The sequence below is a fragment of the Passer montanus genome, unplaced genomic scaffold (assembly GCF_014805655.1).
Source record: "Passer montanus isolate IOZ18808 unplaced genomic scaffold, ASM1480565v1 scaffold33, whole genome shotgun sequence".
In the NCBI taxonomy this organism is placed as follows: Eukaryota; Metazoa; Chordata; class Aves; order Passeriformes; family Passeridae; genus Passer; species Passer montanus.
The window spans coordinates 4263801-4284866 of NW_024368041.1; the positions used below are offsets into that span (position 1 = coordinate 4263801).

At 44.9% G+C, this 21066-nt stretch overlaps 1 protein-coding gene across 1 annotated transcript in view; it reads right to left on the reverse strand.

Annotated features, from left to right (window-relative positions):
• Nucleotides 1-20810, reverse strand: part of SNTB1 (syntrophin beta 1) — a 112285-nt gene extending 91475 nt beyond the window's left edge. The window contains exon 1 of the mRNA XM_039715419.1: nt 20157-20810. Within this exon, the coding sequence (XP_039571353.1) occupies nt 20157-20679 (523 nt within the window). The 5' untranslated portion in view covers nt 20680-20810. The remainder of the gene's footprint in view (nt 1-20156) is intronic.
• Between the last annotated feature and the right edge of the window lie 256 nt (nt 20811-21066).

The following is a 21066-nucleotide window of genomic DNA, read 5'->3' on the forward strand; positions in this document are numbered from 1 at the left end:
ACAACTCCCTTGTCCAACTGCAAAAACACCACATAAGGGACAGTTCAGGTCTGCATGGCCAGGGCAACAGCCCCAAACTATTGCTGGCTTAACTCTGAGCCAGGCCCCTAGAAACTCAGATAAAGGCCTCAACCAGGTGAAGAGGCAGGAACACACAGCTGGGGGTGGAAGGAGATCAGTGCCACAGTGATAAGGATTTGAGAAGTTTCAAGTGCAATACAACCAACACCCTAAGTTCTCACACGTGTATTAACTCACACCAGATCAATACACTAAGGTTGTTGGATCATGCAAAATTGTATTTCCACATAGCAGCACTCAATCTTCTGGAAGAGCCATGCGAAGGACCTGGAAAGAAGCCTTGTGCTAAGAAATAAGTTGTAACACAAAGAAATAAGAAAAGTTATAAGTTGTTGTCTGAATAAGGAAATGCAAAGCCATCCTGCAGGCATGAGGCAGTCAGTCTTGCAACCAAACCTAAGGATCACCAGCTTTTGCACAGTCCAAGAAGAGAGTCAAGTTCTCAAGATCATTTCAGAGCTTTCCAACCCTACTAATTTCTTTTTTTTTCTGTTTTTTTTTGGTTTGCTTGTGGGGTTTTTTGTTTTGTTTGGTTTTTTCTGTTTTTTTTTCTTTTGTTTGTTTGTTGTTTTTCATTGTTGTTGCTGTTTTGTTTTGGCATTTTTTGTGTTTTGTGGGGCTTTCTTTGCAGATCTCTGGAACCTTTACAATTTTCTAATTTAGGTACTAAAGAAAAGCTTCTTACAAATCTGGGGGTGTTTCCTGATTTTTTTATTTTTAAAAAAAATTTTTCAAGAAAGGAAGCCCTTAAAAATTCAGACACCTGGTATTCTGGATAGTGTTGCCAGATTAATTTACTATGAAGAGCATGCAGTGGAACAAACTACTGGTAAAGGTTCAAAGAACCAGAACATTTCAGGCTGGAGTCACCAAAACTCAGCGATAAGAAGTCAGACACAACAGAAGTGACAAGCAACAAGTTTTAAAAATCAATTTTTTTACTAATACAACAGGGATTGAATACAGAAGGAAAAAGTGTTGTTAAAAAACCTTACATAAACTAGAGGATTTGGAAAGTCTGCAGACCTCAAAAAACAACTCAAACAGCTATGCAATGGGTAGAAAAGCCAATGTATTTAAATGGCCTCCAGGCACAGTAAATACAGCTTGGCTGGATATAGCACAGGACAAGTGATCCAGAACTGAGATCCATGAAAACACGAAAAAAAAAAAATCACAGGATTCCCACACTTAAAAAGTAGCTGCAAAGTGTGGACCAAATTTAGCACACCCAGGAACACAGTGAATTTGAAGTTTTTCAGATGTCTCTATGTATGGCTAGCAAGAACATGAAACTAGGGCACTACTGGCACAGAAACCCATTCATGAATAAGAGGTATTTTTTCTCTAAGCAAGGTGCATAGAAGCAGAGCTCCTGCACTTCAGTCTCCCTCCCTGTGTTGATGCAAATCAACACTTTAACGTGCCCAGCTCCAATGCCCAGCTCCAGAGGCTCAGCTGAGTCTGCTTTGCTCCTTGGCACAAGGCTCAGTTCTCTCCTTGCCCATTGAAGGTCCTGGGGAGTGTCTAATTTTCTAGATCTTGCTCCTCATTTCAACTGTAAGGTCATTGCTTTTGCTGCCAAATCAACCCAGCATTTGTTCAGGACAGGTACTTTTAAATTCTGCAGAATTTCCCACTCCCCCACACAATCCAGGAGACATTTTGTATAAAAGATTTATATCCATCCTTTGTACAGCAACACAAGGTTATATAAAAGCTGGGATATACAGAATACAAAGCATGTGAGAAGCACACTTTAACTTGTAGGTGACACAATTAACACTGAAAATTCAAGATTATCACTCAGAAGTCTAGCACTTCAAAAAAAAAAAAAAGGGAGAGAAAGAGAGAGAGAGAGAAAAGGTGTATTTTGTAGATTTTCTCAACTGTGGCACAATTTGCAACAGTAAGAGAGATCCTGGCCCTGCTCCATCAATGAGTGTTTGAAGTTGGTTTCACCAGGGCCAGATTTCATCCACTGCATGTTGACAGTAACAAGACAAGCCTCAGCATGATGGGTGCAGTTTCACAATGGCTTTACATGCATCTTAAATATGAGCTGTCCCACAAAAGGGACCTCCAGTGACTCAAGCTTCTCATGGCCTTGCTGCCACCCAGAGAGCCGAGCTGGGGACCTGGAACACACAGCATGGCCACAGGGAAGCAGCTGGCAGAGCTCAGGTGGAGGAGCAGGAATGAGCTGCCAAGGCCAGGAGGACGGCAGGAAAGTTCTGATCAGCTCAGCTGCAGTTTCTCAACACACTGGCTTCAGTGACAAAACCATCTTGCTGGGTTCTTCCTCCAGCCTCAGCACTTCTGCCCTGTGCTGGAGTCCACGACTCCCTTCTGCAGACACAACTGCTTTCCAGTCTGCTCTGTAAGTTCCATCATGGAGAAAGGGAGCATTTGAGATGACATCTCTTCTGGAGCACCCATTTAACACATGTAAGTTTAAATAATCTGCTTCTGGCATGGCATCTCACAGTTCACTGCAACCCCAAAGAGATGCAGTGCAGCACAGGGATGGGCTTTGCTCATGCAAGTCTCTTGCCAAGGCCAACACACAACACAATTACATGCTAATATTCTCAAACAGCAGGTATGGTTTTTTCATATTATTATTGTAACAAAGATATATAGCACTTTCTGCTCTTTGGACTATATCCTGCATGACGCCAAATTCCAGTTCTGGAGAACCATTTAACTAAATGAGAACAAAGATACAAAACTGTCCTTGGGTTTCAAAGGAAAAACTTGAAAAACTCTGTAAGGGAGGGAATATACGTCACATAGCTTTAATCACCTAAAATGTGTAACTGGATGCTAAGCTAGTATCCCCACAGTAATGAAGGACAGTGGCACCTCCCAAAAATCACTCAGTTTCTCTCTGCTGCTGATCCTGAGAGAAGAGATGCCCAGCATAGCCTAAATGCCTACAGTAAGAAGAATCCTCTCTGAAGGTCTGAACACACCTGAGAGAAGGAAAAACAAAACCAAAATCACAAGCACTTTTCTCTGCCTATTACCTCTAATGCTCAGAATTAGAAATTAAGACTTTGGGGGTCACAAAGGTCACTACACAATGAGTAAAAATTTACAGCATAAAGGCAACACTCAAAGATACAAACAATTTATTTACAAAATATTTTATAAATAAAAGGGATAATAGAAAAGAGGAAAAAGGGAGAATGATTAATCCTTTCAACCAAAAGCCTAAAGGAACAACTTAACATTCCTTTAAGAGCAAAGGCTGTATTCCAGACATTACCCCTCAAATTAAAGTCTACCCAGAAGCCTGGGCTGCAGTCTGGCTGCCCAACAAGGACAGAAGCTACCCAGCAGACAGACTTCTTGGCCAGATGTGATACAGGGACAGTAGCACTGGGGCATTTTCCCTCCTGCCCCACAGGATATAAAAAAATCAGGGCATGAGGGTAGCATCCCAGCCACAATGCAGCCTCATACTGAGCTGGCTCAGTGATCCTCTGCCCCAGAGGGAAGACCATGGCAGGACCCCACAATCAAGGCATCAAGATCTGTTGTTACCCCTACAGCATGAACAATACAAACCATGACCCAAAAGCAAACGTGCCTCACCAGGCCTAAAAAGACAGGTTTCACTTGGCTTTATTTGCTGAAGCCCAGCCCAGCCCAAAACCACAGACAAGCAGAGAAGGATCAGCTTAAGGGAGCTAGAGGAACAAAGAATGGACTTTGGCTCCAGCACAAAGCTTTTTCAGCACTCAGTCTTTAATTAGTGTTACTGGACATTAATAATACTGCCTACCCTGGGAGCCAAGTGCTTGGGCCCACCTCTCACAGCCCATCACTACTGCTGCAAATAGAGACAGGCATTTGGAGGTGATGCACACATTTTCTGTAGGATCCAGCCTCATGGCTGCCCACATCCCAGGCTGACTTCTCATCATTAACTGTGTTAGAAGAAACTGGAGCACAAATAGTGTGCACAGAAATCAGAGCACACTCCCTGCAAGACAGGTAGGGTGTGAAAAGCATTCATCCTGGTGATGGGAGCACTCCACACTTGGCTACAGAGACTCAGCCCCATCCACCTCAGCAGCTCACAAAGTGCCAGGCTCAGTGGCAAGGACAGGCAGTGGGGATCCCAGTCTGAGCAGTGCTATGGCTAGCCATGGCTTTTAAGCACCTTCCTCTTCCTACTCTTCCTCTGATGTATTATTGAGATAAAGGAGCCATGCAAACGACACTGGCAAAGCTGGAACTACAGTCCCAGACATCCCACTTCTCTGCTGCTGATGGCAAAATGTGCTGCAAGCTACACCACACTCAGGAAGAATGGTGAATAAGTCTTGGGCCAGGGGAATAACTCAAGTCTGAGTTTACTTAAGTATAGTAAAAATACCAAGCACTTGAATAGTATCAGTGTAAGGCATCATATAAATGAAAAGACTAAATAAAATTAGACTTTTTACATCATTCCAGATCTCCTCCAAAATTTCACAAGGGCACACCTTCTGAAGTAACAAGGGTAGGTGTTGTTACTGGCTTTTCTAAGTTTTAAGTTATTCCCACAACAGGCATTCCCACTAAACACTTGACGATTTAAGTTGCCAAGGAAAGAAATGACCAGTAGCAGCTTTGCTGGGCATTAATGCACCTCTGCACCACTCAGGGCAGTGAAGCAGCTCCAAAGCTCCAACCAGAGCAGAAAACTTGTGCAGAGCAAGCTGGGGAGTCTTGTGACACAGCTGAGTTCCTCACAGCCGATATTAAACTTTGTAAAGACTTAAGCTGTTTCACTGCCTGCTCGACAGCTCGCTCTGTCTCTGTAGCAGCATTGGGACACAGAGGAGCCACTTGTCTCTCTTGTGCTGCCCAACAAGCTGCAAACAGCTGGTTGTGCTGGTCAGAACCCATTTTGCCCGTTCCCTCAGAAAGAAGAGGGATGTTTGTGCTGGGGACACAAAGGCCGATCTGTTCAGAGCTGGCTGCAGCCCTGGCTGACACAGGCTGGCGTCAAAGGGGGAAGGGTACAAACACAGGGCTTGTCCCATTTCCCCCAAGACTGTTCCTAGCAAATGGCATTATTTCAAACACTGCACTTTGAGAACACTTGTGTGAAGTGCTCATGGAAATCTCAACTGTGTAAACTGGATTTTAATTTGTATATTCAACATTTCCACTCTTTAAAAAGAAGTTAAACATGGCTATGTGTTTCGTAGCAGAAGAAGCTATGATCTGCAAAACGCTGCTTCTCTCCTTGGCTATTGCTAGCATTTGCTTGTTTGTTTTGGTGCAGCATAGGGAGGGGGGAGGAATGATAATAAAAACATGAACCCTTTTTCTCATCACCTTGAACGGGGACAGGCTCAACAGCAAGCAGCTTTATATAGTACAATCAGCACTCGCATGCACACAGGAGAAAGAAAACAAAGTCATGGCTCTTCTTCTTGCATATCCTTACCCAAACTTAGCCTTAATGAAATCAACATGAAAGACATTACATATGCAAAGGTCATCCTCACCTATGTAGTTACAGGATCAGGACGTGGACAGAGGAACGTGTACACACTAAACCTCAGCCCACACACACACTGCAGAGCAGGTTGGGGCATTCTGCCTGGCCTTGCTGCCTGCCCACCCTGCTTCAGCCTACAGAGGAGACTATTTCTGTTTGCAGGGCCTCCCTTACTTTCAGGAAGTACCTGTGCATAGAAACCACGGATCCAGGCACAGCACAAGGCAGCTGGAAGGAAAGCTGGTCTGAGGGGGCTGACAGTGCCTCCCAGGCTCCATCCCCTTCACCACCTACGATACTGAACAGGGACATGGCGGAAAGTGGTTCTGGGACAGAAGCATGAACAAAGAAAGGCAAAGGAGCTGGGAAAGGGTCTGGAGCAGGAGTCTTATGACTGACAGAGCTGGGGGTACTCAGCCTGGAGAAAAGAAGGTTCAAGCGAGATCTTATTTCTCTGTACAAGTCTTTAAAATGAGTTTGTAGCAAGATGGGGGCCAATCTCTTATCCCAAGTAACAGGACAAGAAGAGATGGCTTGAGGTAGTGCCAGAAGAAGTTCAGTTTGGATAATATGGAAAATTTCTTCACAGAAAAAGAGTTATCAAGCACTGGAACAGGCTGCCCAGGCAAGTAGTGGAGTCACCATCTCTGAATATATTTGAAGATGCGTGGATGTGAATTGTAGGGATGGCTTAGTGGTGAATTTGGCATCACTGGGTTAACAGTTGGACTCAATTAGAGTCTTTTCTATCCTAAACAGTTCTATCACTCTGTATACCTCTCTCATCTGCAGAGCAAGCAGACCAACAGGCCCTCTTTTCTCCAGCCTCCTTGGCCACTGTGGCTCACACACAGATGTCCTCCAGCAGGGCTGTTCACAGGGCTCAAGCTGTACCACAGGGAACTTCCATCAGAACTGATCCCCAGAGGAGTCAATGCCAGGGACATTGCAGCTGAAGTGCAGTTGAATCAGATTTACATTTTGTTATTCTGTCATTTATAAAGGAAATAACATTCAAAATACATGGCATTATTATTGCAGAGCTGTGTCTCATTTGACTTTTCAGAATCAGTTACTATATTTTAACTGGGTATTCTTCATGTAATGCTGTAAGAGATTTCTTTGCAGCACCCTCCAAAGCTATGATTACAGGTTTAACTTTATGGCTTAGCTTCAAATCTCCATGTTTTCTAATGATGCCTATATTTAAAATAAAAAGCTCCACAAGGTAATTGTGTTTCTTTCCAGGCCTGGAGACCTCAGGGCTTCTGAGCTAACCCAAATTCCCCTGAGACCTCAGGCACAAAATACAGACTTGCAGCTTCAACTTTCTTGAGATGATACCAATTCTGTCACTCTTCAATCACTCTTAAACTGTGGTCACAAATTTGCACCTCTTCAGAGACAAGGAAGCCCATCAGGTCTGGCTGTTAGCCAGGCAGCCATCAGCAGCTGATGGAGCCTGCCTGGAAGCGCTGCTCATCCCCAGCAGGGCTCTGCCAGCGCTCAGACACAAAGCACAGCCTGGACAAAGTCAGCAAGCCAAGATTTTGATTATGCAATTACTTGTTCAGCTACAACTGCAGGTTTTCCTGCATAATCAGGCCGATAAATATCAATTTTTTTCTGCTGTTGCCTCGCATCCTAAACGATGCAGTCAGAAGGCAAATGATATCCACAGTGGGGAGAGGGACATTGTGTTGTTGGGTTAGGGACAAGCCATGCAGAGACTTTGGGCTTGGTGTACTCTGCAAACCCAGAACACCTCTGATGACTGTCACAGTCTGGCACGTTATACTGAAATGGCACCAAGGCAATTGCAAACTCAAACTTCTGGAAAATCATCTATGCATGGACAGTTCTACAGACATGGCATGAGGGTACTTACAAACCTTGTGTTCAAATGAAAGGGGTCAAATCTCTGCTGGGTGCAGCTTTTTAGAAAAAAACAAAAACACAAAAAACTTAATAAACCAGCCTCCACCAGTTTTGTTGTCTCCACAAACAGTGACTGCTTTCTGCTCCAGTGAAACATTATTTTTAGTGTATTTCTGCTCTTGAAGAGGTCAGGGCTTAGCTCTGAATGAGAAACAAGACTTGAAACATCCTTTGAAAAGCTGTTGATCTGTCACCCTGGAATTTTAGGGAAAGCAAGGAGGTTTGTAGAAGAAAAATTTTTATATTTTCTAATTTGATACAAGTACTCACAACTTGAAGCACGTATACAACTGCAGAGCTATTCAACCTTTGTGATTAGCACAGAACTGTAAATAAAGAAACAACAATTGTTTAATCAATTACTATTGCACGAAATGGCTGAACTTGGAGACTGAACTGCTGCCACATGTATTTTACAAAGCTTTTGCTCATCAGTGTTTGAAGGAGCGGGAAGGGAGGAGGGAGAGCCTGATGAGTTGGGGAGGCAGAGTAGGGAGCCAGGTTTGCTGGGCACAGTAAAGCACCAGGGTAACAGAGACTCCATGGACAGCTCGGAGCAGAAAGCCAGCCAGGTGAGCCACCCAGCCAGGACCAAAGAGCTGTTCATACTATTTTAAAGGGGAACTAATACAGTAGGTATTGGGGAAAAGATAAAGCTGTACCAGCATCTTTCTTCCCCCATCAGTGATTTATGTCATTATTGCTTGCTAAAAAATATCCTAATCCCATGGAAATTAATGGGAAAGTTCATGCCAGCTTGAAGACAAGGTGGCTTTCATTCTCCCACCTCCTGCTCCATGCTGATTCCCCTTCCTGGCACTCTCTAGCAGAGGGCAGGTTGTCCCCACCAGCCTGGCCATCACTGTCTCACCACCAGAGGCTCAGCCACAGACAACTGGACAGGGACAGCAGGGTCTGGGTGGGGAACACAGACCCTGAGAAAAACCACAATTGCAGGTGCATTTCAGCAAATGAATCAGCCCGAGACTCCTCCAGTGCAGGTATAATCAAGGCTCTATTTCTGTTTCCAAAGAACAATTAACTTAATCTACATTGCCTTGAGAACAAACAAATTCTGTCTTGGATATGAGCAAATGCATGTACAACATGCATGCAAGCTGCGTGTGCCCACCTGCACCTTGTGCCTATGACATTTGCTGACACATTTACAGCTGTGCCCACACCAGGGCTAGGTCAGCTCTGGAATTTAACAGCTACACTTTAAGGCATTCCTAAACCAACATCAGCCAATGCAATAGTGAACAGAAAGAAAGCAAAAAGAAACAAAATAATATATGGCATATTCCCCCACAGAAAAAATTTCCCATCCTTTATGGCTTCATTAACTTGATTCCTTCACATACAGAGTTCTACATGAAGTCTTTAATACAGAAAAAGGTAAAAAGGTAGTGAGACCAACTTAATTTACAGCTGCATTGAGAAGATATTAAAATCACACCTAAAAGAGCTATTTTATGCAAGTTTTAGAGACCTCAGAAGTATCTTCCTCATTTCCTCCTGTATTCAAGGTTTCCACTGTGAGTTTTAGACAAACAAGGAAGCATTCCCCCAAAAGTATGACTAACTGAAAAGATCAAATGTAAATGTCTTATGGGAATTCATATAATGTATCACTTGTGACTTCTCTACTGGAAGCATATTTGTCTTGGCTCATACCAAATATACATCCTTATCTACTTCATACAGTGTGCATATTGACAGAAAAGTAACAAAACAAAGTGATTAAGGAGAACAGCATATCTAAATTTTCCAAGAACTGAATAAATACCTGCACTTATTGAAACTACCTGTATTTTAACAAAATGGGAACAAATTACTACATTGAGTTGGTCAAAACTTTTTGGCTATGAGAATTTCCTGTGATAAACATGACGTGACTGCAAAAATTTTCTGTGAGGAGATGGAACATTGGGTAATTCTCTGCTCTTCTACACAGAAAATTCTACTTATAAAAGGTTTTAAATGCAAGTTCAAATCAGCATTTTCAAAGAAAATTGATTAACTTTTAGATATAAAATGCTATTTCAAATTGAAACATCATAAAAATTCCCACAGAAACCTGTGGGTTTTCAAGTTAGCCCTTCCTTTCCTCCCTCAAAAACCAAAAGGTATTTGTTCCCCAGTCTTTTGTAAAGAGAGTGAACTCTGAAACTTCTCTAAGGTCTCAATACTATTTATGCACATAGACAAAAAGCTCTGGCAGTACTTGAATGAAAACTCAAGCATTAAATACTAACATTTCATGGTATGCCTAGCAGAAAAGTTCAATACATATATAAAACAAGATCAACAGAATGATTCTAGCAATGCAGTCTGAACACAGGCAAAGCCCAGAATCAATTTCAGTTTATTTTTATTTGGTGTAATTTATAAAATGCCCACACTCACTATTTATTTCCTCAAGACTTCAAAAAAAAAGTGCTGCTCTTTTGATAATCTATCCCACATGCTTATTAAAATAGATATAACAGAGTGAAAGGGAAACATAAAACTGTCAGACGATCATTTTTAGTTTCAGGGATATTTTATATTCCATCTCTTAGAACTTCAATTTATGACTCTTCTTAATGGAAACTTTCAGGGTTGATTTTAACATGCTAAGTGGAAATTCCTCTGGTTTGTTACTTCAATGCTTTCTTTATGACCTGTTCCCACACATCACCTAGGTCTGGCTTATTTACACAGACAGCCGTTCACTGAACAACAGGGAGCTTCTTAAAACTAGTTGCTTTCATTTGCATTCTTCCCATATTGAAATGTTATTTGCTTTTACGGCTGCTTTTGACCTGACACTTCTCCAGCATTTCACAAACATGAAGAGTGAAGTTACCATGAGGTTTTTTACCTCTTTCAAGACAGGAATAGAGATTTTGTCGCCAGAGCTAGATGAGAGCTCTGTCTCACAAACATCCCAAGAGCATCAGCCTGTAACCCAACCACTATTCCTGCAAAGTAAAGGTAACAAAAGCCATGAGAGCAACAGTGGCTTCAAGCTTATTATCTGAGACATCTGCAGCACCTTTAGCTCTTTCATCTGGTTTAAGCATGGCTTGCGTCAGTCCTTACCACTGTGCTCAGGACTTCAAAAATTTGGGGTATGTTAACTGTTTGGCCATTTACCTAAACTTCTAAATCTAGAAGAGTTTAATTTGGGCAAAACACAGTAATAACACCTGGGGCTCTTAATGAAGAGCCTGTTGTCAACATCTAAGTCATTCCAGCTTGAAGCTTGCTTCCCTTCTCTTGCATAAGCACATCTTTCTGACTCTAATATGACAGAGATCACAAACAGCCACATCCCCAGCTCTGGAAAAGTCTTCCCAGAGTTGAGATACAGAGTAAGAATCACAGAATCACAAAACAGTTAAGGCTGGTAGGGACCATGGGTGGGGTATGTGGTCCAAGCTTCCTCCTTAAGTAGGATCTCCCTAGAGCACAGGGTTACATCCAGACTGCTCCTGAATATCTCCACTGAGGGAGACTCCACAACCTCCTTCCTCCTTAAGCAGGACCTCCCTAGAGCACATTGCACAGGGTTACATCCAGACTGCTCCTGAATATCTCCACTGAGGGAGACTCCACAACCTCTGCAGTGTTGAGCTAGAACAGCCCACAACAGCCCAAAAGCAGAGAGACCCAATGGGTAACAGGCATCAGCTCAGCCTCTCCAGACCTGGCAAAGCCCCAGCAGCCTAAAGCTGCCACGCTGGCCCTGAGCACGTATGAAGGTCAAGCACCAAACAAGGAATACCTGTTGATGGGACTGTTCATTACAGAAGTATGTGTGATGTAAACACATCTGTGTCTCTCTGTTCAAGTATATATTTATGTGGTAGGAATCCTGCTGGGTCTCTGCAGGCACTTCTTCATCCCAGCCACCTATCACAGATGGAGGAGGAGACCGGGCACCAGGAAAATCTATCATTGACTGAGACAGGACAAGTAGGTTAAAAGGGACAGGTAGTTACCAAGAATAATGTATTCTTCGGAAAACAATTGTAATTTGGAGACTTTTTTTTCTGTTCACAGCATCCTCCACAAAAAAGCCCCAACCAAATAAAACAAAAACCCCACACAAACAAACAAAAAACCCAAATAAGTATCCCCCAAAACAGAAAAATCAATCAAACAAAAAACCTCACAAAGCAATCAAGCCACAAGTACTGAAGGCAAATCCTGCTCACCTAATTCCTGGAAAATACTTCCGAACATCCACTACTTAAATACCTCCTTTGGCTTCACATCAGCAAGAGAAGGATCCTTCTGGCTTCTACCTGGGAAGAGTAAGACCAAAGGGAAGCTGCCTGCTATAAGGGAAATCACATCTGCCACAACAATCCTGCTAGTCCCTCTGCTAGCTTTGTGTCTCCAGGCTGTTTAATGGGGACTAAAGCCCAAAACCCAGGATAAACAGATTAAACTTTCACTGTCTGAGTTAAAACTATTAGCTTAAAGCAGCCTCATAAGACACATGCTGGATAACTCTAAACCTCTCCAGCACCTTCACACAGCTGTCTCTTGCTCCTCTTGCAGAATCAGAGCCAATGGAAGTTTAAATACATGTCAGTATAGTAAATCATCCTGGAAATAGCTATTCTTGAAATAATTCTGACTAAAGTATCTACGTTATTTCCACGGTGCAGCTTTTCCATGCGCTCTCATAACTTCTTGATTATGTTAAAAGCCAAAATAGGTACTGCACCAGCTGTATGTGCCTATGGCAAATGGAACATAAAGTTTAACTAATGGTCCCATTTCCCTGAAAGGGCACATGAGGCTGACAAATATTTCCAACAGATCATGTTACCTGTTGAAACAAATCAGGTAAGTTGTGTCTCCTTTGCCAGAAAATAATTTATATTCTGATACTGACTTTTTACATTTTTTTAATGTAATTATATATTTCTAGGTTTCTGATACTTGGAAAAAAAAAAAATCTGTTTTTCAGGTACTTACACCATATCAGGAATTTACCAATTTTCAGTCTGCCTTTAAAGTGAACAGAAGCTGTTTACATAGATGCACACACACACACGTTACTCACCTGTGTGCTGCCTTACTGCTCAAATGCATGTCATTTTCAGAAGGAAATATCCCAAAGCAGAGAGGAATAAACAGCCACAGCTTTAGTTCTGCTGACTTTCAGAGCTGTGCCAACAAGCACAACTTCCAACAGTTCAGCAAAAACCTGTGTATCATTTTTAGAAGGAATGTGCTGTATGTTAATCATTTCTAATCAGAGACAGTTTTTCCACATCTACTTTTCTGGCTCATTTCCTTACAATTAAAAACTCCATTTTACCCAACAGTACAGTACAGATGTGCCTCTTTGGCAGTGACCTACTTTGTTGTGCCCTTAGCATATGTGCAACAGAGCCGTAACCAGTTCAGTAGTTCAAGTTCTAGACAGACAAAATTAAAGCCAGACTGTTACAGAAGTGCACAGAAGCAGCAGTCAGAAATCCGTATCTGCCAAAGAGTTATGTGGAAATTCTGTCCCTTAATTGAATTTATGTTAAGGAACAAGCTTAACCTAACTGCGAGGCAGTATCTAGTGTTGAAGCAATCTGATTCACTAGTCACAGCTGATTAAACCCTTTTAAAACAAGTTTATTAACTTATGTTCTGGAAAAAATTATGTTTTGATTGCTAATGAGATGATGAACAAACCAATTCTGCCTTTTCCCAACTTCCCCCACAAGCAAACTTTTGTGTCCCTGTTCATTATACAGTGTTGCTGGACTCTGAGATGTTGCAAGATCTGGATGCCATAATTTCAATTAATCCTCTCTCCCAGAAGTGCAAGGTAAAGAAGGCTGAGCTATTAACCATCTTTTAAAGCACAGAGATATGGTCTCATAGAGCAGCCTTCCCAGTCCTGCAGAACAGCAGCTGACACACTTATGAAGGAGGCTCACAACACACCTTCCAACAGGCAGCATCAATGACAAGTAGCACTCCATGCTTTCTACATCCTTTGTAGTTTCTCAGACTTCTCTAGCCCAAATCAGCCTCATCTTGAACATCTTCAAACTGCCTTGCTTGCACTGACATTCCTCAAGGCATGTACCAAATGCTGCCACTCCCCTATGTTCCTTCTCATCTTTACAACGATGTGCTTCTGCCAAAACAAGTCAATTTATTCCTACTGTTCCAAGTCTTAACTCTTTCCCAATCTGCCGTAACAGTACAGTGCTGTCCCTGATTGCTCTATGAGCAGATGTCCTGCTAAAGACCTTAGCACAGGCACACCTTATGCTGGCAGAAGTATTTTTCTCTGCTCGACAGTTCAAGGTTTGGAGAGAGGATATAGCTGAGCCAAGTGAAGCTCACTTCCCACCAGCTACAGCTGCTGTGACACCAACGTGGGGCTGGGAGGGGCGAAAAGAAGAACCTGGCTCATCTCCATGTCAAGGCCAGCAAAGCTATGTTCCATGGGCTACTCAAAACTCTGTATGATAAGTAGCTAAAGGATTTTCTGCGCATTCTAGAAATACTGCTACCATGCCTTCTTCACCAACTATTTTTCTGAGAGGCTCGAGGAATTGTTTCAGGCTTGGAAAGCTAGAGTCCTCCACGCTGTATTGGGACAGCTTTGTTCTCATCACATTTTGTTCACTTATGCTATTGCTCTCTTGAACTACTGTTTCCTCCAATTTCCCTTCTACTGAAGTAGCTGTACCAATTCTAACAAGTAGCCATGGCAACATAATCTTGCAGAATAAAGAACAAAATAATCCTATGATCAGAAATCTAAATTAGAAAAATGGAATGGAAATAATGTGTTTTTAAAGCCTGGAAGCAGACTGACTACTGGTACAGGTTACAAATAGAGCAAACTCTCCAATACTTATGAGCTCTGAATGAACACAAACAGATGCTATACTACAGCCAAATTTACAGATACATTACTAGGAGGGCAAGTTCCACACCATGTATTATAGACACAGTGAGATTAAGAGAATAAAAGAAAGTTAAAACTCATTCCCAGTTTACACCTGAAACCATCAATCTATTGGTATCAGCACCTAAGCTGGGCAGTCCCAAATCCAAACTGGTTTGAATTCTGGACACTCCACATCAGTCCCTGATGACAGACATGCAGTGAGCATCTCTGACCCAAACCCAGTGGGCAGCAGGGCTGGGAAGAGGCCAGTGCCCCTGGCATCACCTGTGTAAAAATGCTGTCCTGAGAGGGTGGAAATGGCCTTCAGAGAAAAGGCACCTGCCCTAGCAGAATTAAAGATACAAACATTGTTTTATTAACCATAGCAGAAGCCTTCAGCTTTCAATTTTACTCTCATGGTTTAAAGATTCTTTAAAGAGTTATACCAGGATTTAAATTTCATTTTCACAAAGAAATAATGACTGGGATTTTAAAGCATGTTTTTTTCTTTTCTAATGATACTTAATATGTTTAATCTGTATGTACAATTGAATCCCAGGTCTCTAGACATATTTAATCTTCTAAGCACCCTCAAGGAGATGGTAGTAAGTTGCTTCTATAGGGCTTAGTATATGATTCTCAGGGTGGGTTGACAGGACACCCTGCACTTGGTCCAAATAAATCCAGGAACGTGTTGCCCACACGTGCCTTATTTTCTTTAGAGTAACTGAGACAGAGGACTCATACAAGAATTACTGCAAAGAGGATGTACTGATTTTTATCTGTGAAAGGTGATACAGGCTGTCGGGACTGCTAAATTAGCCTGTAATCTAATCTAATCAATGAAAAACACATCAAGTGTTGTCACTCAACCTTCCCCATCAGCTGCAGGCAGCTGAAACAATCAAAACTGAGATTCTAAGGAACTGCGTAGACCTGGGACTCTTAGAATAAGATTACCTGCTCCTTCCCCTTTCAATTTCACTTTCAAAGTGATATGTGCCAAGGACAGCTACATGAGTAATGAAATATACAGCTTCTAAATATACAGCATTTCCCTAACTGCATATTTGCTGGTACAAACAACCCCCCCCCCAAAAAAAAAAAAAAAGATAAAGTGTTTTGTCCATACTTATACTAGAAGTATAAAAAATAACTATTCATACAATTTGCAATCACTGATACTTACAGCCCTGACTGTAGTAACTAGTTATGTCACATATGCATTTCTTAAGTGCCCTCTGCCTCATTTTTCCTCTGTACTTGCAGGAGACTCACGTTCTGGATAAATAAAAAATACTGCATTTTGTTATCCCTCAGAAATCTCCTGTTGTCACTACTTTACTGAGAGAAACACAAAATCAGATAAGACTGAAAACTACAGCCAACAAGAAGCCCATACCTATTTTACACTATTTCAACATGTAATTCACACAGATACAATTGCTTTGCTTCACCCAGAGAAAATTAAAAACAGCTAGGAAGAGAAGAATCCTTACAATTCTTACAGAAGTATTGTTTGGAAAATAATACATGTTACTACAGTACAAACTGCACCATGCTTATTCTTACTTTGTTTCAAAGCTGTGCCTTAGTCCCAAGAATGCCACAGGAGATGACCACAGGCTACTATCCATATGCTAAAATTCACTGTGCAGGGGGATGCCTCTCTGTGGGAAATTGATGCAAACCCAGGGAGGCTGCCAAAAACCACTTCTTCACCAACCTTGCAATTGAGTTAACTGGGAATCATTCAAAACCACTAAAATTCTAACAACACTAAGAAGATGCTCCTTTTCCCAGTACGTACCTTCCACCACCATCACTACTAGCTCACCCACACACATCAAACAAGTCAGAGGAAAATACCCTGCAGAAAGATAGCAAAATTCACTAATGCAGGTTTTCTTCTTCTTTCTTTTTCTTTCTGCAGCATCATGCAGAGGGGTCCTGTTTGACATTAGCATAGGCTACTTCCAGTTTTCATTTTTTTCACTGAACACATAGAGAATACAAGTAAAGCACAACCAGCTTGGTTACAGAGCACACCAAGGGTCTGTTCTTACCCAGGATGCTTTGATAAAAACAAACACCTTTGGTGTCTTGAGAGTCACTTGAATGCAATGTGCTTCACACAGCATGAGAGGGGCTGCTTGATTTTCCAAAGTGCTTATTTAAGAAGCCCAAATTTAACAGAACCACAAGGAAATTATATGTACAAACAATAGCTGTCAGGACAATTTTAACTTCCTTCCACACCTGTAAATATGTATTGTACAAGGAGGGTGTGCCTTGTCTCTCACATAGGGAAATTCCCTCTGCCCCTGAATGCTGGTGAGAAGCTCCATCCTGCTGTTCTGAACACCTGGGAAGCCACCCAGGGCTGACAAGCCCAACATCAGGACTACCCCCACCCCTGCTCCCTCTGCCTGCTCCCCACACCCAGGCTGTGATGAAAAACTCACAGGAAATTAAATCCTGCAGGCAGAAGCGGTCTATCCCTGCAGATGAGGAGACAGAATGATTTCTAAGGGCTCAAGTCCTCCCTCCTCATCACCCCCCTCTCCTCTTCAACCTTCTGCCTTACAGCTCCTCTTAAGGCAGTATCACCTGTTGCCTTATTTTCCATCCATTTACCAAATTCTACTGGATTTAAGGCACCCTAGCCAACTACACAGACCACACCTGTAAGAAGGAACTCAGCTTAGTAGGTTAATTACACAAGGGATGGAAAATGAGAAGACAGAACAACCCAGCATGGATATTAATTTGTTGGAGTAGGGTCTCTCTTACAGCTGTGGCCCCCCCATCAGCACAGCTGCTGCAGCTACACCACCCCTGACCCTGCAGCAAATCTCTCTTTCCATCAGCTCAGAGACAGTGATCAGTGCAGGAAAAGGGGCAAGTGTTAAAATGGAGCACTGCCTGATTCCTTCTCTTCACAGACCTTCCTCCTCCTGCCACCCACCCGGGTGCCAGCCCTGCCTCCCACACAGGGTGCAGAGGACTGGGGAGGGATTTTCCACTCCCTTCCTCCCTGCACAGGAATGCAGGAGAGACTACAGTTTAGTGCTGAGCTGGTAAATGCCTCATTCCACTGAGCAAGCAGTTTTAGGCAGGACACTATATAACAGGCAGGCTCCAGCACTCTGATACTGGGTGCACTGAGACACATCCTCCCTGCCATAACCTCTAGGAAACACTCAACAGTAAGACCCTTTCCAGGAATGCACAATGCAGAGTCCTGCTGCACCATGAAATGTGTTTCTTGTGCTTTACACCTTGCCATGTCTTTGCAAATTTGGCTTTCCTGGGCTGGAAGTCACAAACAAATCTCAGAATCTCCCTAAAATGTGAATCTTGCATTTTGACCCTGGAAACACATGCTGGCTTTGCTCTGTGAATTGGAGAAAGAGTCTAGAGAGGAGCTGCACAAGGGTCTTGCCCTGCCCCATCACAGACTGCTTTTTGCCATACATAACTCTCTAACAAGTCAGGAAATGGAAAAATCCTATTGTCTGTAAGGAAAGGAAAATCAAGTGTTGCCCTTGTATACTTTAAAGAGTAAAAAGAACTTTAGCACTTTCCTTCCTTTATTAATAAAAATACCATTTTAGATACTGCTGCTGAAGAATGAGCTTCGAAGTGGGCAATAGAATCGCAGAGAATTGTTCTAAGCTGCCTGTTTTCATAAGCCATTCATGTGGAGTGGTCCCCACTGAAGGGAGAAGCCCTCCCAGGCCATGCTGGGGCCAGCCTTTGGTTTGGTTCCTCTGCTGAAATAGCAAGAGAAAGGCAGGACAAAATACCAGCACAGTGTCAGAATATTTTCACTCTACATAGAGATCACTACTGAAATACACTCTCATTTCACAAATTACAAATTCAACAGCAGAAACAACTACTGAGGCACCTCAGCATGGAGCAAAGAAATGCAAGATAGCTGTGATGTCAAAAGGAGTGAAGAAGGCTGCTTAGAGTCCCCACTGAAACACCTCCATCTCCACTCCTAGCCCAGAAGAAAACGGAGGGGTTTTTAAGGCTCGCCCAGCAGCACCGTGCTCAGGTGCTGCTGCTGCAGGCACCACACAGAGGGAGCAAGACTTGCAAGCACTATATACATTATATAGACTATATACATTACTCATTAGGCCACAGCAAAGCCCATCCATTACCTGGCTGCACCCCAGAAAGCCCCTACACTGCATAAACAAGTCAGTGATAAAATTTAGATGCAACAGCCCCACTTCAGAGTACCCAGAGAAGTTGATACGAATACTTCAGAGGTAAATCTGTAATCAATTCAGCTGCAGCGAGGCAAGACAAGATGCACTTTGGTCCTGCAGGTATTGCAGGGCACAGAGGGAGAGGAGACACAATTGTCCTCAGCTTTTTTAATCCTCATGGAGCACTAACTCCTCCAGTTTTCACTGTCACAGGACAACAAGAGTTTCTCAGCACACACTACTATGGAATACACTTCTCACCTTCTCTCCCTTTCAAACTTTTCCTGTAACTTTATGTAACTTTAGTTGGCTGCTCATGGCTGATCCTCAGCTGCACCTCCCAGCCAGCAGCAGCTCCTTTCCTCCTCAAAATAACCACAAAAAAAAAAATTAAAAAAAAAACTACACACACGTGAAGAAATATGCGGTACCGAAAGGGCTACAGGTACAGCGAGGCGGGAGAGCCCGCAGGAAAGCGATGGCACGGGGAAGGCAGCGCTGCAGCATGCCTCACATGCCATTGACCTCCGGGTAAATGAACTTGTGGGCAAATATGTAATCACTTTATCACACACACGCCAAGGGCAGTTCTGAAGCTGATCATTCTCGCAGGTGGAGCAAATGAATTAGTCCTTGTGAAAAGACAGGGATTAGACGTTTGTGCACGCCTCTCTCCTCAGGAACTCGTGCTCTGAGGGAACCTGGCTCTGCTTTTGTGCTTGTTCCCCGCCAACATCCGTCCCGTTCTGGGGGACACCTCCCTCCACGTGTCCTCCTCGCACACCAGCGTCTGCTCCCTCCTCCGAGGTTCATTTCTAAGGCTACTTTTACAAAACTGTTTCTGTCACCCTTGAGAAAGGAAAAGGCGCTGCTTTGCAGGGATGGCTGATGAGTCCGTGAGGCACGGCCAGCTCCATTTCAGCCGCTTTGCCCCCACCCCCCATCCCTGATCGGGAATAGGGTGGTGGAAGGAGGAACTGGAGACAGGGTGGTGTCGGGCGTTTCGAGATGACTAGGGCAAAGTCACCCAAGCCATTCCCTTAAGGGCAAGGGAGGAGGGGGGTTCCTTCACTTCTTTAAGCTCTCCTCTCACAGTACCCAACTCTCCCCACCTTTCTTGGGCTGAAAATATGTGAAAACGTCCCGACGGCAGATCCAGAAGATCCCTCACCCTGCAGGAGGCTCGGTCAGGCTCCCACGGGGAGCTTCAGACCCGTCGCCGCGACCGCAGGGGGCTGCGGAGCCCGCACCGGCCGCGCACGGACGGGGCTGCGGGGCTGCGCCGGCGGACAGGAGCGCGGAAAGTTGAAGCCCGGCGCCCCGGGATCCCGCTCGTCCCTGTGTCCATAACACACGCCGTCGAGGGTACAGGGTGCGAACTCTCCGCGCTGGAAAGCCGCCCGGAGGAGCAGCAGGAGATGCGCGGGACCAGCCCCTCGCCCCTCGGGCAGCCGAGCCGCCCCGCCCCACAGCCCCGCTGCCGGCCCGCCCCGTTCCCTACCTTCCAGCAGCACCTCCTTGCCGGCCCGCTTGAGCGCCTGCACCGCCTCGTCGTGAGTGGCATCCCGCAGGTCGGTGCCGTTCACGGCCAGGATGGCATCGCCCACGTAGAGAGCCTGGGTCTGGTCGGCCGCCAGCCCCTTGAAGATCTTGCTGATGAGGATGGGCATCTTGTTCTCCTTACCCCCCTTGATGCTGATGCCCAGTCCGCCCATCTCCTGCTTCAGCACCTTCACGCACCGCTTCTTGTTGGAGATGGCCTCGGGCACCTGCTCGGGGGGGTCGGTGAAGGCGGTGCGCACCGCCGCCGGCCCCGCGCCGCCCTCGGCCCCGCGGCACGCCGTCCCATCGCCGCCCAGCCCGTTGTGGGCCGCGCCGTCGGAGCGCTCCTCGCCGCTCAGCACCAGCGCCTCGCCGCCCAAGTTGGCCAGCACTTTGTGCCAGCGCTCCCGCACCAAAACTTCCAGCCAGCCGCTGCGCTGCGCCCGGCCGCCCCCGCCGCCGCCCGCCGCCGCTACCGCCATCTTAGGAGCATGCTGGAAGCGCCGAGTGACGGCACCCCCGGCACGGCACGGCGCGGCTCAGCGCGGCGGCACCGGACTTCAGCCGGGGGGCGGCAGCTCCCGGCGCGGCGGGGTGGGGCGAGAAGCCGCGGCCGCCCCCCCGGGGCCGCGCCGGGGCGGGCGCACCTGGCGGCACCGCCCGCGGGCGGAGTGGGACGGGGACGGTCCGCCCCTCCCGCGGGACGCGGCGTGGGACAGGGACACCGCTGGCTGAGCCGCGGCTCCCTCCGAGCCCGGGCGGTGATGGCATCTGGCCGTGCCAGCCCCGGCAGCTGCCGTCTGCAGTGGATGTGTAGCGGGGAGCTGAAGGAAACCAACGGCAGGGAAGAGCTAAGGAAAACCCAGCTC